The sequence below is a fragment of the Athalia rosae genome, chromosome 1 (genome assembly GCF_917208135.1).
Source record: "Athalia rosae chromosome 1, iyAthRosa1.1, whole genome shotgun sequence".
NCBI classification, from domain to species: Eukaryota; Metazoa; Arthropoda; class Insecta; order Hymenoptera; family Athaliidae; genus Athalia; species Athalia rosae.
In genome coordinates, this window is record NC_064026.1 from 89947 (window position 1) to 105698 (window position 15752).

The 15752-nt window shown below is 45.1% G+C and overlaps 2 protein-coding genes across 8 annotated transcripts; one reads left to right on the plus strand and one right to left on the minus strand.

Annotated features, from left to right (window-relative positions):
- Nucleotides 1-2300: 2300 nt before the first annotated feature.
- LOC105693476 lies at nucleotides 2301-10016 on the minus strand. The gene is made up of 5 exons (XM_012413430.3): nucleotides 9830-10016; nucleotides 4370-5611; nucleotides 3585-4140; nucleotides 3338-3472; nucleotides 2301-3213 (listed from the first exon to the last, which is right to left on the minus strand). The coding sequence occupies exons 1-5, from the start codon at nucleotides 9979-9981 to the stop codon at nucleotides 3064-3066; spliced, it is 2235 nt and encodes a 744-aa protein (XP_012268853.2). The 5' UTR covers nucleotides 9982-10016; the 3' UTR covers nucleotides 2301-3063.
- Nucleotides 9516-15468, plus strand: LOC105693478 (sideroflexin-2). 7 transcript variants are annotated; one of them, XM_012413441.3, is made up of 9 exons: nucleotides 9516-9616; nucleotides 12650-12816; nucleotides 13359-13529; nucleotides 13712-13910; nucleotides 14066-14191; nucleotides 14290-14356; nucleotides 14634-14733; nucleotides 14821-14868; nucleotides 14971-15468. In XM_012413441.3, the coding sequence occupies exons 2-9, from the start codon at nucleotides 12662-12664 to the stop codon at nucleotides 15083-15085; spliced, it is 981 nt and encodes a 326-aa protein (XP_012268864.2). In that variant the 5' UTR covers nucleotides 9516-9616; nucleotides 12650-12661; the 3' UTR covers nucleotides 15086-15468. The 7 variants fall into 7 exon arrangements, with proteins under 7 accessions (XP_012268864.2, XP_012268858.2, XP_048516065.1 ...); XM_012413435.3 differs by having other exon boundaries at nucleotides 9546-9692; XM_048660108.1 differs by lacking the exon at nucleotides 9516-9616 and adding an exon at nucleotides 10888-10932.
- The last annotated feature ends 284 nt before the right edge of the window (nucleotides 15469-15752 follow it).

Sequence of the window (15752 nt, forward strand, 5' to 3'; positions counted from 1 at the left end):
GAGCTTTCAAGTGCCCCCTGAAATTATATTATTTTCCTACCGTTATATCTTGTACATTCAATTGGATGATTATTCAAATTCATTTCTCCACGCATTCGATTTATTTTCATATAAAATATTGGAAAAAATCACAGTTACTTAAAAATCTTTCTTTCGTCGACCAGTGCATCGCAACAGCTACTGGGTAATTTACAAAATAGTCGATGATTATCATATCGATGATAACAAGAGTAATTTTGATAATATGTATATTAAGACGACAGATGATTATTTGATCACTAATAATAGTAGTAGGAGCAGTAGTAGTAGTAGTAGTAGTAGCAGTAGCAGTAGCAGTAGCAGTAGTAGTAGTAGTAGTAGTAGTAGTAGTGGTGGTAGTAGTGGTAGTGGTAATAGTAGTAGTAGTACTGGTAGTAGTAGTGGTAGTATTACTAATAGCAGTAGTTGGTAGTTAGTAGTACTAGTAGCAGTAGTAACAACAACAACAACAATGTTAACAACAACAATAATAACAAAAACAGTAACGGGAAAATCAGCTACAACATAATAATAATAATAATAATAATAATAATGGTTACATGATAATAATGATGATGATGATGATGATGATGATGATGATGATGATGATGATGATGATGATGATGATGATGATGATGATGATGATGATGATGATGATGACAAAAACAACAACTATGATAACGACGTTGACGACAATGATAGCGAGAATAACGAAAGCACCAACAACAATACTCGAATATTCTATATCGATCGAACTGGCTTTTCAGATACAGATACATGATGAGAAAGAGATATTCGCTGTTACCATTATTATAATCGTTATTCTTATTCTAATAGTTAATATCATCATAAACATTAGGTACTACTATACCATTATCCGAGCCAATGCCATGAATTTTGCTTATGATTATGATTATTATTATTATTATCAGTATTATTATTATCAGTATTGTTATTATAGTGTTATTATTATCTTTATTAGGCACGAGTCGGTCGGTTGGGCACTATGGAAACTATCCGCGTAATCAACCGCAGCTAACAATCAGTGCAGATGGTTTGATGAACGATGTAGGAAAATGATGATAATTTCCAAATTAATGCGCATTCTCACGCGTCGATGATGGTAGTTTTAGGTGCATTTTGAGATTACCACCGGTTAGTTGGATCTGGACGGCCTCATTTATTTCATTGCAGTCTGAATCTATATCAAGTTCAAGACTCACAATCATCATCGTATATGTGTACATTGAGATTGTGCTAACGGCCGCATGGTATTTGACGGTGTCGCGTGGTCGTGGTGAGCTTTTCGTTTTTCAGCGCCCCGACATACTTTGAACTCTATGGAATCCATTGCAATACATAAGTAGACGCGCTCTGGTTCTCGAGCGACGGTGTCAATTGTCAGCCTGTGAGTTATAACACTCACTGTGACGTGGGGTCGGGTGCCGTTTTGTGTTATTTTTCTAGTTACTTTGCGTTAATCAAGTTTCGTTTTAACTTGTTGGTTTCATCTCACTACGAAAGTAGAAGGGGAGAGGCTTAACCGTCCGACTCATGTTGGCAGCTTCCAATTTGTGTGAATCTTTAGTAACTCTGCATACCGTTTATAACCTTATGAATTATAGCCAACACCGACAACAATAATTCCATTGCCCAACTCTATAAGCTCAGATACAATTTAAAACTTGAAGGAATCATCCGAATTTCAGTACAGTACACGCTATTACAACTATAATTGTTATTGTTGTTGTTGAGGCTGTTATTGTTTTTACTATCATTGCGATTATTGTTATTTTCATCAAATGAAAAATATATCCCATTCAACTATATTATGTATTAGGTATTCAATCAATGGATAAATCGTACATGGGAAAGTCCACGTGAATTCGAATAGAGTCGAGTCGGATTGGAACATGTTGTTAGGTTACTTGAGCACCATTCCGACGACACTTGGCCAAAATAGCGAGCGGTCAAATCTCACAATTCAGTTCACGTGGCCTTTTCCTACACATTCCTCGTATGTGCGAGGAACAACAGCCAGTAGTAGACGAACATCGATACAACAGTTCATTTTCTTAGTAGAGCATGGTAGAGCTGAAAAACAGGCTTGTTCGCACGTGTCCAATTCGTATTTATACACATTACGTGTAGAGTGTCTACTATCTATCAACACGTGTGTCTGGTCGAGCGATACTTGTCCTCAACAATATCTAAGAATCACCACGCGAAGCACTTACCACGATTCATGGTACAATTCAGGAATGGGTTGAATTCACAGGCTAAATAGTTTAGTACCCCTCATTTGATACCTATTTATTTTTAAAGCCTAATCGTGCTTTCATCACTCAAAATCAACTCGAAGATTTTAATCTGCGATCTACATTTGACGGCGAACAGCGAATGACTATGGAATCGAACGGCGAAATCCAGTCCCACCAGGATTCTCTAGCCAAGTGTAAAAATAATGAAAATAAGAAAATACACGGTAACAATGAATAGGTAAAAACATTAGTTCACAGATTCAAATTGTCGTATACACCCCGTAGTCGGAGGACTCACTTCTTTTCCAACTGTATACCTACAATATCTATATCATACGGGATGCCTTTGTTTCCGATGATCGCCATAGATGGATGAAAAAAAAAGTTCTACTATCTTATAGTTTGTACGTCTGAGTTTTGTTCCCAGCTAGTCTTTCTTCCGCTTCTCCCTACGCGTCTCAAGTATCCAGAGTGACAATCGAATCCATTCATGCTCAACAATTTTATCGCTGCGATACAAAAACATCAAATAATGATAACGATAATAGTCATAATGATAATAAATGATAATTGCTAATCGTCGATAAAAATATTTACAAGAATATCTTACATAACAAAAATAATTTGTCGCGCGGTAACCTACATTCCGTGTTACACAGCGCGTTTAATCGTTGTCGCGGAGGGGGAATAGTTGGAAATGAAATTGGAAATGGAATGGAGGCAGTGACGGAGATAGAGACATAGATGGAAATGCAGAAGGGAAAAGAGAGAGGCCCGAAGAGTTTCACGAGAGGACGTTGACTTCCCGCGGAGAACCACATATGTTGAGGACGCTATCCGATACGTCGTCTGGCGTCGCCTGACTTCTTGCCTCGGACTGTGCCTGCCTGATGGCTTCCTTGTAAGGTCCACGTTTCTTTTTGTTGAACCGGGTCTACGCGTCAAATTTAAATTTAACAACATCGCACCCATACCGGTTGAACAGAGAGTTGGTCAATGGATAAAAATCGAGAAGATGCGAGTGGTTGGTTTTAAGGTAGGAGATGTTTTTTCGTTACCTTGAACGTTTCTAGGAACGGACTGAGCTGATCGCAGGACATCAGGGAGCTGGTGGAGGAGCCGTACCAAGCGACATGAGCCTGAGGACTCGAAGTAGTCCCGTCCTCTTTGCAGGCCACTTGGATACTCAAAACCTGACACAACAGATTTCCAATCGGCATAATGTTTTCGTTTCGACGAAGCCACGGGATCACGAATCACCGTTGTTGTCCCAGACGGGATAAAAATTGTGGAAAAACATCTCACCTTTCCGGGCCACCATGGGAACCCGTGAATTTTCCCCCAGACCACATCACCGACATCCATTCGCCTACCCGTGGCGGTGAGACAATGAGGAACCGGAGTAGCGGCGAGTCTCATAACAAGGGGGTGAGCAGGCGGTGGAAAATCGGGGGCGGTTTCACCGGCGTCGACTTCTGGTTCGTGTTCACTCAGATCGTCGCTGCTGGCGCCAGGGCTCTTGCAACCCGACGATGCGTTGCTGACGGGGTATTCGCACCTCGCGTAAGCGTTAGTGTTGAGCCTCTTCAGTGATATTGAAAGCTTTTGTTTCAGGCACTGCTCTTTTATCGCCGTATAAGAATCAACGGGAAGGACGTCCCACTTTCGCTGGTCGCCCTGGGCTGCGCCCGTCCCACTCGCACTTACAACTCGGTCCTGCTCTTGGGCCCTGGAGCCGTGTGTCTCTAACTGCGAGTGCAGCAGCCCTTTGTTGTGCTTGCGGTCTTCCTTGTGCTTCTTCTTGTGTTTAACTTTGTGCCTACGACGGTGATAAGACAGCGGATCGGAGGTTGGGTTGTACCTGTGAACAGGGTCGGTGGCCCCCATTTTTCGTTCGTAAAGTTGTGAATACATGATCATCGAACGAAAAGCATTTCGAATTTGTGTAACAATTATTTCGAATTTCAATAAATGGGAACAATCTTGAAAAGGGAACGGAAATAAGAAAATGGCTGGTATTTCGAATTCGAATCGCAGGGGACCTCCGTCCTCCTTCGGAGATTATATGTACATGTATATCGTCGTCTTACCGTGGAGAACCGTTGCACGGTGATCTGGCCGGCGAGACACCACCTAGCATTTTTCTCCTGGCTTCTTTCTTTGCTCTTTTCAGCGCTCTCTTCGCGGCCTTGGCACTCGCGTCCTTTGCCCCGGTTTGCTGCACCGCACCGTCCGAGCATCGCTCCTCTTCGTTCTCCTCGATTACTTCCGCGAGATCGACGGCTGCCGGGGTTTGTTTCGCAATTTCGGGCGGATCGTTTCGCGGCTCGGTGGGTGCATCCGGGAGGTCCTCGGTGTCCGTATCCCTCTCCCCGTCGAAGAGGGTACACTGGATCTTGGCTGGGATTTTCATCACCGTCCCCTCTCCCTGGGCGCCAAAGGATATCTTGATTACCGGTGTCGTTTTCGCGGTCCTGTTGAGCTCTTCGAAGACCGACTCATCCCACAGATCCTCCATCGAACCTACCGACCTCTTCTTCCTCGAAACCCTCCCCCCGGTTATCTTCGGTCTCATGGTGGAATCGGCCGCCGCCAGAGTCTTCTTGTCTTCCTCGTCGGGAACCTTCGCGCTCTCGACGGACGAGCTACTCAACCTCCTCGGTCTGGCACCGTAAGCGGTCGAAAAATTGTTCGTGAATTCCGTCGAACGGTTGCCCTTACCAGCCTCGTTTCTAGCGTCCTCGGGTTTTCCCGGAGAGTCCTCTTCGTCCTTGGACCAGTACGACGTGCCGGAACCCCCTGACACCGGGGACTTACCCTTATCGCCGGACGCGGCGCCCTGAATCGCCTCGTTTATCTCATTGGGTCTGAGTCTCGAAACCTTCGGGATAAGGGAAGGGTGCAATTTGGCCGACTCCGTCGGATTTGAGGCTGCGCTTGACGTTTGCGATGTATTCGCACTTGGATTTTCGGCGAACAGATTTCTCTGGCCCTTTGCCGGTGTTGGCTGACATCGACGGTCGCTGCGTCGCGTAGGTGTCGTCTCCTGGAGCTTTCGCTTACGGCTCACGTCAACGTTTTCACTGTTCTCGTTGCATATTGACCTGCACTTGCTGCACAGCACCTGACGAGGCCTCAGGCGCACCGTGGGCCTTGCATTCTTGTACCTTGCCGGGGGGTTGATGTTTCTACGGAGATCTATCTTTGTAGGAACTGCCGAGGCCCGCTTCTCCTGGAAATAACTGAACCGCGCGCCTACGGAAGCGAATTTATCGCCATCTCCACCGTCGTCGCGAACTGGTTCCGGGAGCTGGACACCGCAGGGCAATCCTCTGAAACAATATCGCTTATTGTTAGTGAATTTTTCTTTCAATCGGAATCGGAGAAATTCCATCAGACTTCCATGCACCGTGCAATCGTGAGAGACACCGCGCGTTCGCGTGGAACGCCTATCGCCCGCATAGCTCATCATAGCTCATAGGGAGAACTCTGATACCTAGGGCAAAGATCGTCGCAGTCGTACCTTCGGAGGCGGTGATTATACTTGCGTCTATAACGTATACGCAGGTACGTACTATAGAAATCACAGCTATCTTCGCAATACGCCGTACGAGGGAAATGCAAAAATCGATGTCAAATCGATCGTCGGATACAATGCGCGGAACACCGTGTTGTATTCGCTATCGTGCCTTCTGTATCTTTGTGACCGTCGTCACCAACGCATAGATGTGTGCAGGTATATTAGGGTGGTCATTATTTGGGTCATGTTTTAATTCCGTTGCTCCTCGTAGCTCAAATTTCCTGCAAATAAATAAGAAACGCTGTCGAAAGCTGGAGCTCGCAGCTCAATTCCAAGTCGACCCCCAACGCCTTCGAATTTCCCCATTTGAATAACATGCGGTTTTCGAGACTCGACGGTCGCCGTATTGTCTCTATTACTGTGCTGCTCCAAAAAATGTGAAACTTGCCAAATCTCTCATCTGCAGTATATCGGCGAACGACCTACGAAAATCACGTGGATTTTGTTTATCAATTAATTGCTGACGTTACAGATACACCATGAATGTCAATCATACGTCAGAAGATGGCATTTTGTAAGAAACGACACGACGATTATTCGATGAAAAGAATCTACTTCCGATAGACTGTGACCGCACCGAATATTTTCGTCGTGCGCTAAAAAATGATTCAAGCATTTCGTCTATTACGTCACACCTGTGCGTGTATAGGTGTATAGCGACGAACAGCTGACAATGAGTCATCCAAACCGGAGACCCTTTACTGAAAATCAGCGACGAAGGGTCTCCAATCCAAACGGTCTATGGTCGCGGCGCGGTGCGACGCGGTGCAGCAAGGGGGGTTGTTATCGAGGCATACCCGCTGATCTCGTCATACCCGAATATGGTTCTCGTTACGTTTCGTCTCACAGTTAGTTACTACGATATGCGAGTACACGCGTACGTACCATGCACGTCCGAATGTCCCAAGCTTACTTCCTCGAGGTAATGTCACGCTATGTTTCGCTTCAAAGCGAAAACTATATCGCCTATACCCGATGATTAAGGGCCATTGCGATTATCACACGGCCCGCCGTCATTTAGCTCGTTCGATAATTAACCACGTCAAATATTGACATCGGAGTGGTTGCATCGTAATTTTTAATCGCCGCACCGCCGCGGGACGAAGGAAAACTCAAGGAAGTAAGTCCCGAAAAAAAGTTTCTCCTGCTTTTCGATAGAACTCCAGAATTCGGTATTCAACGCACAGCTGATAACAGTTGTGCGCAGAAGACAGCTGTCGCTACGTCTCGTACTTATTCGATGATACAAAAATTTCAAAAAAATTACGTCGTAGGAGTACTACCTTTTTGATCACGCCCGAGAAACGAGATTACACGTCTCGATGTATGCGTCGGTTATGTTTCGTGTTTCTGGCCCGTTCCAACGACATGAAAAGGGGCCTGAAATCACGGTGATGTTATAAATGGATTTTCGAGTGAAACAAAAAAATAAATAGAATAAATCGATGTAATTCTGGGAAACAAGAGAACGGAAAGGAAGAAAATGTCAGTCCGAGGTGCCCACCTCGACCCACACTCTTTTTCACACCTTTTACTTCACCTACACATAATAATATGGAACAGGAATACCACGCGGTAGGTGTACGTATGTAAGTACGTACGTACGGTACGCACCTATACTGACTACAACAATACGGACAGTCGGGACATGTTTTTATCACAAAAAGGTGCGTCGCGTTGAGGTACGTAGTTGCGTCATCTGCGGATAGAGACGGGTATTCCAGATCCCGATTGATAGTCAACTCTGCAGTGCAGCGCTATGAAATTCCCCGCTCGAGCTCAATTCAAGGTCCGAAAATTCAAATTTCTCAGTCTGATATCGGTCTTCGAAATTTCTTCGACCGGATGCGCAGAGTAGACGGCGCGTTATCTTATCGGCAGTCACATCGGTCGCATACAATATCCGGGATACGATAAGGCCATTGAGCTCCCAACTAACAACGAGAACGATTGCGGTTTTTCAAATCGCATTCAACATCGGGTGAAACCTACTATACATATAAATTCCGTGTATGACTGCGATCACACATTCATGTCATGGGATACGAAGATGCAGTTCTAGGGATACATCAGACGATATCCATGGTTACAGCTGATGACAAATATCGAATCAACTGATTGTGAGTAACAAAAACGACGTTTATCGCGAAAGCGTGCGATCGCTGAACATTGAAAGATCATTCGACACTCGGATATGAGAGACAGGGTGCAGCCGTGCGGTAATGAGCAATTTCATTGATCAGCATCAGCGATTTGTAAAGAGGATATCGGTATCGGTCGTATTTGCAAGGCCGGAAAATATACTTATTGTATGAGGTATGAGGCACGTGTCGTTCATAGTTATTCGGAGGGTTGGACGTATAAGGAAACGGAGAATCCGGGTACTTCCGAGCTGACGGGAGAATTTTCCCGATTGCTTTGAAATTAGAAATTGGTACGCCGATTGTGAGTCGATCGGTCAGAAATTGGCAGTGGACCGTATAAAAAAAGTATAGCGCTGGAGGAAGAGAGGACAGCTGTTGTTGAGAGACGGTTGAACGCTGTAGTGTAGGCGATTATTCGGGTTCTCGAAGAAACTCTATCGCGTGGTCCTGGTTATGGACAGGGATTAGGTATTGGCTAACCACCTTTGCCGAGCTCCAACCTATAGAGTTTTTTGGAACGATTTCAAATATGATCTTGACAAACCAGGAGATTGAGAAATAATACAAAATTTGCTATGGTGGCACGGGCGTTTAAAAAGTAGTGGTGAGAAATTCATCCGATTCACCCCGATTCACCCCGATGCCAAGAGCCCCGAGCACACGACGAGGCTAACGCTGTGCCAGCGGCGACAATGTTAATAACGAATGGAGCGTTCGTACTCGTACAATCGGCAAAAGAACGCAGGTTCGGAAGAAAGAACTTGCCCGAATCGGCAGCATGCGGTCTGGTGAGAACTTACAATTAGCGGAAAAACCATGATTAGCAATTAGCACAGGAGCGGTATTCGAAGTGTCGGGACGCGCGATGCGATCGCGCTAAGCTAACTCTCTCTCTCTCTCTCTCTCTCTCTCTCTCTCTCTCTCTCTCTCTCTCTCTCTCTCTCTCTCTCTCTCTCTCTCTCTCTCTCTCTCTCTCTCTCTCTCTCTCTCACTCCCTCTTGCCCTCAGTATTCTCTTTGGGAAAGGCGGGGTCCGCATTGTCATACTAATACATGAACGCCGGGCGCGCGGTTCAATTCAATATCGATACCTACTAATTGTAAGCCGTACAGTCTTCCCGAGACCAGTCCATCATAACTTGCATGGTACAGCAGGATGGGCAACACTTCGATATCCATAAGATTGATACGCGGTAACCGTAATCGGGGGCGCGAAATTTGTCAGCGTAGAACTTTGCGCGTGACGGGGAAGGTTGCGGAATTCTACTGCGATGAGTCCTTGTAGTCGCAAGATGATACAGTTCTTCGTGAGCGGGGTTTTTCCTTCGAATTGTTTACCGATCCCAGAAGCATGCCGGAAAGACGCACGGTCAAGTCCGCGAAGGTATTTACATATTATAGTCGCGTTGCTCGTACACCTGGAAATGTTCAGATAATTTTGGGGGAAGCGAACTGCAGGGAATATTCACCCTTCGACATTGGTGATTAGCTACCTCGTTCTCTAGCCTCGTACGCGCCAGGAGTGCGATTACCCCGGTTACGTAGTGGCTTCTCAGTGCTCGGTTGTTGGTTCTTTGGGATGGGTACGTGGGAAAAGGCGGAAAGTGTATCGAGGTGAAATTCTTTATCCTGAGGATATCGGGGAGAAGGGAAATTGTGCCTACTGTAAAAAATTACGGACTATTCGACGGTACGCTCATTCACCCCCTACATAGGCCGGGAGTCGAGTTATTCGCGACAACAGAGTCGGACGGCCGCTCATGAGGATAAAATTCCTGCGATTCCTCGTTTAAAGGGGCGTGCGTTTGTCTAGTAAAGGGGACTTACCTTTTAGTCGCGTCGAGCAGTGCGCCTTGAAACAATTTAGTCCCGTGTTCGAACGACACGACCACGATGTCCGGTAGCATCGATTCCACGCTGACCAGGATTTTTTCACCTTTAACAAGGCCCAGCTTGAGCGGGGCTCCCGAGTCCGCCATATTGGTTCGTGAGAATTATTGCTCGAGTCTGTCGGACTGACGTGCGAGCTGCCCGCCGAGGGGCGAGGGGAAGCCGCCATTGCACCACGCACAGCTGGAGTTGAGCTATTCTGCGCATGTGCGACGTCGCGACGGCGTAGGGGCGGCAAAGGTCGACGCGTATCCCGCGCCTGTTTTTTCTCCCAAGTTGAAGAGATGGCGGAAGATTGAAAAGTTGCGTTCGCTTCCCGCTAAACTCTAATTCCGTTCAATGCCGATTATCTCAAATGTCGATCAATGAACTGAAACGCAATTTTTCGATCAACGCGACCGCGTAGGGACACTTGGCGTATCCTGATTCAAATGTGTGTTGTATCCCTGATGAGATTAATCCTAACAATGAGTTATTTTGGAAACCGATACGCCCGTGGACCCGACGAATGAGAAATTTGGTAAAATCCAGGCTCAGACGTTGGATTTACACGGCTCTCAACCGTCCATTACCGGACATTCATCGCGAGGGGGGACCTGTGGATTGTAGCGTAATTCCGATATGGACAGAATGTGAAGAAATTCGCTATCCTTCGATTACTAGAAATCGGTGAACGCGGAATGCGAGCGGATCCGCGGTTCGCTCGGTTCCGCTGTCGCGAATCAAAGTATTTACTCGGTGATGTGTTTTCTGAAAAATGGTGACTTTCCGTGACACGATAGATAGCGCACGTCGCCAATCCACTTACGGCCCTGGGTTTAAATACCAGAGTCTCGTTCGACTCACACGCCTGTCGGCCAGCAACTTTATTTACATCAAGCTACCCTGAGCTGATACGAATGAAGTACGGTGGACCGGCCTGACGGTGGAATGATGAAATTCTGCCGGAGGAGGCAACTGAAACCATGGCTTGGATGGAATTTATATACTAGCTCAATTCTGTCCACGCCATGGTTCTATCATGCGTGAATAATCCGTGTGTATGTGAAAAAGATTTGTGTCATTAGCTTATTCTTCTTTCTTCAATGATGGAATGGCTCTTTCTATTTCGTTTGTACAAGCGTTCCGCAACACCCGCACGAACACAAGCCGCGTAGCTTCGTGGCGGTGATCGAAAATAACAGGTATGCCTGTATGAAAATACGTCAGTGCAAATTTGTATGCCACAAGCTCGCGTTTTTCACTCATCTCCAAATGAACGCCGATTCAAGGACCTGGTCCAATCGTCCCGAAGCACTGACGTACGGTTACTCGATCATTGAGCTAACTCGTCCCCCAGTTGGATTCCAAAAGCGGAATTTCAATGTTACATCGTAATGCTGAAATAGGCGTATTATCGTCGTGTGGCACACTGTGGAATTTTGCAGTTTTTATCACATCGTAGCAAGAACTCTGTTCGATAACAACCGTCATAATGAGCGCGAAATTGCAACGAAACGAAGGCTAAACAAAAAAAAAAAAAGCTAAACCCAGAAATGACTAACAAAAGAGAAGGAGCGTTGCCAACGGATGGACGGGCAAAGTTCCAGACTTCACATGACGTTCCCATTCGATGGCGCTTACCATGCTAATCGTCCTCGTCTACTTACCGCGAACGCGGTTATATACGTATTAATTTTGCACATGGTATGGAACTGTAAATTGGTATGCGCAGGCGGTTACGAAATTAGGCGTTGACGCTCAGACGATAGACCGACGTGTCAAGGGGAGGTCTGGTATCGCGCGGCTGACGGTAAGCATATTTTCCACGCGCCCACGGACATTAACGAAATTAGGCGGAAGGATCGGTCGATTAGCAACAAGTGCTCATTGTTAGAAAAACAGGGAAAATTGTGCGCGTGGTTCGCGATCGCGTTTACATAATCGTGCGCGTATGTATGATTTAACGTCAGTCGTCTTCACCTTCTATTCGCACTGTTGGCGAATCCTCTCACAATCGGATAGTTCGTACAAATCGCGCTTGCGGTGTTCCGGCAACACACCTGTTGATCATTGTACGTACGCACGTACAATAATACAGAACCGCGCCAGTCGCTGCACCCTGCAGTCTACGCTCACAATCGGAGAGATATAGGTACGTACGTCGTACGTACCAGCGTATACGCCTGCGGTTATATTATACCGCCGTTGACTGAATACCGCTAACAAAATCGCGTAACCCGCAAGCAAATCGATCTCATCGTGTGGCGTGGTTCTGACCGAAAATAGATCCTTTATAGCATAACAAAGTACGCGTAAGTAAGTATGGCAGACGGTTGGCGAGTAGCGAATGAATCCTTTGCCAAAGTAGTCGACCTCGTGGACCTCAAAAGTCGAAAATGCTACTACGCACTGGCGAGCAATTTTTATCGAAGAGGATGGTGCAGAAAGTTTGCCCTCTGCGAGGGTTGACAGTCCATGGTACCCGGTGCAAGATATCGGTATAGAAATCAAAGAAACTATTTGCATCCCGCTTGTGAAGATTCATTTTCAATCGGTAATCAATATTCTTATCGAAACTGATTCCTTTATTTTAACTGGGTAACGTAACGTCAAAGTTACGATATCAGTGATCTGACATCGGTAGCGAAACAACTATCGTAAGATCGCGAATGGAAACAAGGGGTGCGACGATAACACTTGTTACGTGAGCCGGGGGGGTTCGTCATAACTGTAACTCTGTTGCATATGAGACTCACGCACACGGTTCAATTGCAGGAAAAACCCGCAATGGCATTGGGAAAAATCGATCTGGACAAACCGTTATGGGATTTGAGTACCTTTTTAGGTCGGTGGCGGCACTTTGCCTGGGTAACGGATTTCAGGACCTGCGTGGTGTCGGAGCAACAATTTATTAACGCCAAACAGCTGTGCGAACAATACAGGTATTACATGTACAATGATATCATACTTCCCGACATGTTGACGTTGATGTTGATATTTTGCTTTCAAATCGTATACTGCAATCCCTTCTGGTAACTGATGTAGTCTGACAACACCGTCGACTTGCGCGTCATTTGCGAAAACTCCCATCGCGCATTACGGTTATTTTCGCTCAGATCGTGTACGGAGTGATTATGCGCTTTTGAAATCATTCTATTCCCCGCTATGCACGGGTGTACGTACGTACGTACGTGAATAATTTTCACCTCGCGATAGTCGCAAAGATGTGAATAAACGCAGTTCAGGTCAGAGCTCGTATCAAGTCTATTATTAAATAGAGTTGGACGAGATCGTAATAACGCTTCTGTCACCGAAGCTATACTTAGAAGATAAACCCACGACTGATACTTGTTGCACACGAGTTAAAAATTCTTACGTATCCATGAAAGTTTATAAAAACATCACAAAATTACAGTATCCATGAACAACGAAGAGCAATTCATAGAAAACATATTGACGATAAATTTTCTTTGCACGTTATCAGGGTGGGGAGAGAACCTCCGGGTACGACTCGCGAGCAAATAGTGTATGCAAAGAAGCTGTACGAGTCTGCATTTCATCCCGACACAGGTGAGCTTCAAAATGTATTTGGAAGAATGTCTTTCCAAGTCCCCGGTGGGATGGCAATCACCGGAGCCATGCTTCAATTTTACAGGTGAGGTGAAATACTCTGATTTCTAACAGCTCCTGAGAATTACAGTTATGGTTTAGAGAGAGAAATCAGAACTTGCCGTCAACTTTGGAACGGGATGATTATTAATCCTCTCATTTTGCGGACTCAGAGCTGTGTTCTATATATTTTCAATGTCAATCTCTGTTTTCATTTACGATTAACAGGACGACGACTGCAGTCGTTTTCTGGCAATGGGTGAATCAGTCCTTCAACGCTCTTGTTAATTACACGAATCGAAATGCTAACAGCCCAGTGAGCACTTCTCAGCTAGGAACTGCGTACGTCAGTGCGACTGTCGCTGCCATGCTCACTGCCATCGGGTGTAAGACCTTCTGGCAGAACAGGGCCAACCCTCTAATGGCCGTAAATAATTGAATTTTAGTTATCTTCCAGTATAACCCGCAGTCCTTCTTTTATTCCATTCTCGCTGTGTTTATGAAATCAGTTTGTTTTTCCTGCATTACACCAATTTTTATGCATCGAAGACATATACTAACTCCTTGTGTAAATTTTTTCAGAGATATGTCCCATTCGCTGCCGTCGCCGCAGCAAATTGCGCGAACATTCCATTGATGAGGCAGAACGAAATCATCAATGGTATAGACGTGAGTGACGAAAATGGAAACAGACTCACAAAATCTAAGGTGATCACGCGAATCTTCGCTATTTTGAATTTATTCGGTACGAAAAATCGCTTATATGGTATTGTGGTTGTTCAAATAATACTATCACATGTTTACAGATAGCGGCGGTGAAGGGTATCAGTCAAGTCACCCTGTCTAGGATTGTAATGTGCGCTCCGGGAATGTGTAAGTGATTGTGTTCCGAATGTTGATCATTCCTCTTACCGGTCAAGCCCCAGACACCTACTACTGCTAACCGGTGGAATCCGGTTGATATTTTAGTTTATTTCACTGTTCTTATTCAGATTTATTAATTGATTTCGCATTATTATTTTTGTCATTCCCGCTGCGAATGCTTGATTTCCGAATGCCGCCGGCAAAGTGGCTGAATCTCACGTGTCGAAATGTAGTCAAGTATAGTCATTAGATCCGGTGCCTGTAATACAATTTACTATTTTCTCAGTGATCCTCCCACCCATTATGCAGAAACTGGAGACATACGCGTGGATGCAGAGGATCAAGCCCCTTCACGGACCTATGCAAATCATGATGGTTGGCTGTTTGTAAGTGCCCCATGACTTGATGGTTTTGAATTCCGTATCAATTATGCTCTATGCGATCGCTACCAAATATGATGTAATACCTTACAGCCTGACTTTCATGGTGCCGACCGCGTGCGCGCTGTTTCCACAAAATTGGTAAGTTTGTAGATCATTGAAGGTGTTGCAAAAATGTGGAGTGGTTTGATTTTCTTCGGTGGCATCTCCTACAAATTATCGAATTTTTGGTGTACGTTGCAGTGCTATTGCGGTGAGTACGCTCAAGCGATGGGAGCCCGAAAATTATGAGGAACTCCGAAAGAATTGTGAAGATGGTACACTTCCGGCTGTACTTTATTTCAACAAAGGATTATAGGTGTTCTCCGAAATCACTGTACAACCGAGCTCGTCTAATCTTTTAGATTGGAATAATTTCTATCAAAATTACAATAAGTAACTCTAATCTTTTAGGAAAAAGTTCGTGACTATTACAGGATATACGAATAATGAGGCGATACGAATAAACAAACCTAGGTATTGTTATCAAATGTCGGAATTCAACTGCAACTTGACTGAATTTGAAAGAGCGTATATTCTTCGACTTGATCTCGGAAGAGACGTCCATAAGTGCATTTCGTCACGTTACGACAGCTTTGCGACTTATTATACATGCATAAACTAGAGATAACCGAATAAACATTTTTATGATCATCGTTATCATCAGTTGGGTATATTTTGACAATAAATATTAAAAAACAATTTATTTTTGAAACTTCACCCCCTTGCAATTATTTTATGAACACCGGGTATCGAGCCATAAATGTATAAGACGAACTATCGCTAATGAATTCGTTGTTCAACTTTTTATAAATTAGGCGGGCGAGTATGGGGTGCTTGCATTGACGGTTGGGGAACGTAGCCGATACGCTCCTGAATCTCTGACTGTGGAATTTTCCCCCAACACGGTGAATTGATAAAACCCGCCAGTTTGTCTGCTTCCTTCTTCGCCTCACGTTCTTTCCTCAACGCTTCGAATTCCTGTA

What these genes read in the sequence shown, in the direction of transcription:
- LOC105693476 (XM_012413430.3), bottom strand. Translation starts at nt 9,981, where the DNA reads ATGGCGGACTCGGGAGCCCCGCTCAAGCTGGGCCTTGTTAAAGGTGAA. An exon ending in CTGCTCGACGCGACTAAAAG is followed by an intron (nt 5,612 to 9,829) that starts GTAAGTCCCCTT and finishes ATATTGTTTCAG; the next exon opens with AGGATTGCCCTGCGGTGTCC. An exon ending in TCCCATGGTGGCCCGGAAAG is followed by an intron (nt 3,473 to 3,584) that starts GTGAGATGTTTT and finishes CTGTTGTGTCAG; the next exon opens with GTTTTGAGTATCCAAGTGGC.
- LOC105693478 (XM_048660107.1), top strand. Translation starts at nt 12,271, where the DNA reads ATGCTACTACGCACTGGCGAGCAATTTTTATCGAAGAGGATGGTGCAG. An exon ending in GTACCCGGTGCAAGATATCG is followed by an intron (nt 12,373 to 12,649) that starts GTATAGAAATCA and finishes GTTCAATTGCAG; the next exon opens with GAAAAACCCGCAATGGCATT. An exon ending in ACAGACTCACAAAATCTAAG is followed by an intron (nt 14,192 to 14,289) that starts GTGATCACGCGA and finishes ACATGTTTACAG; the next exon opens with ATAGCGGCGGTGAAGGGTAT.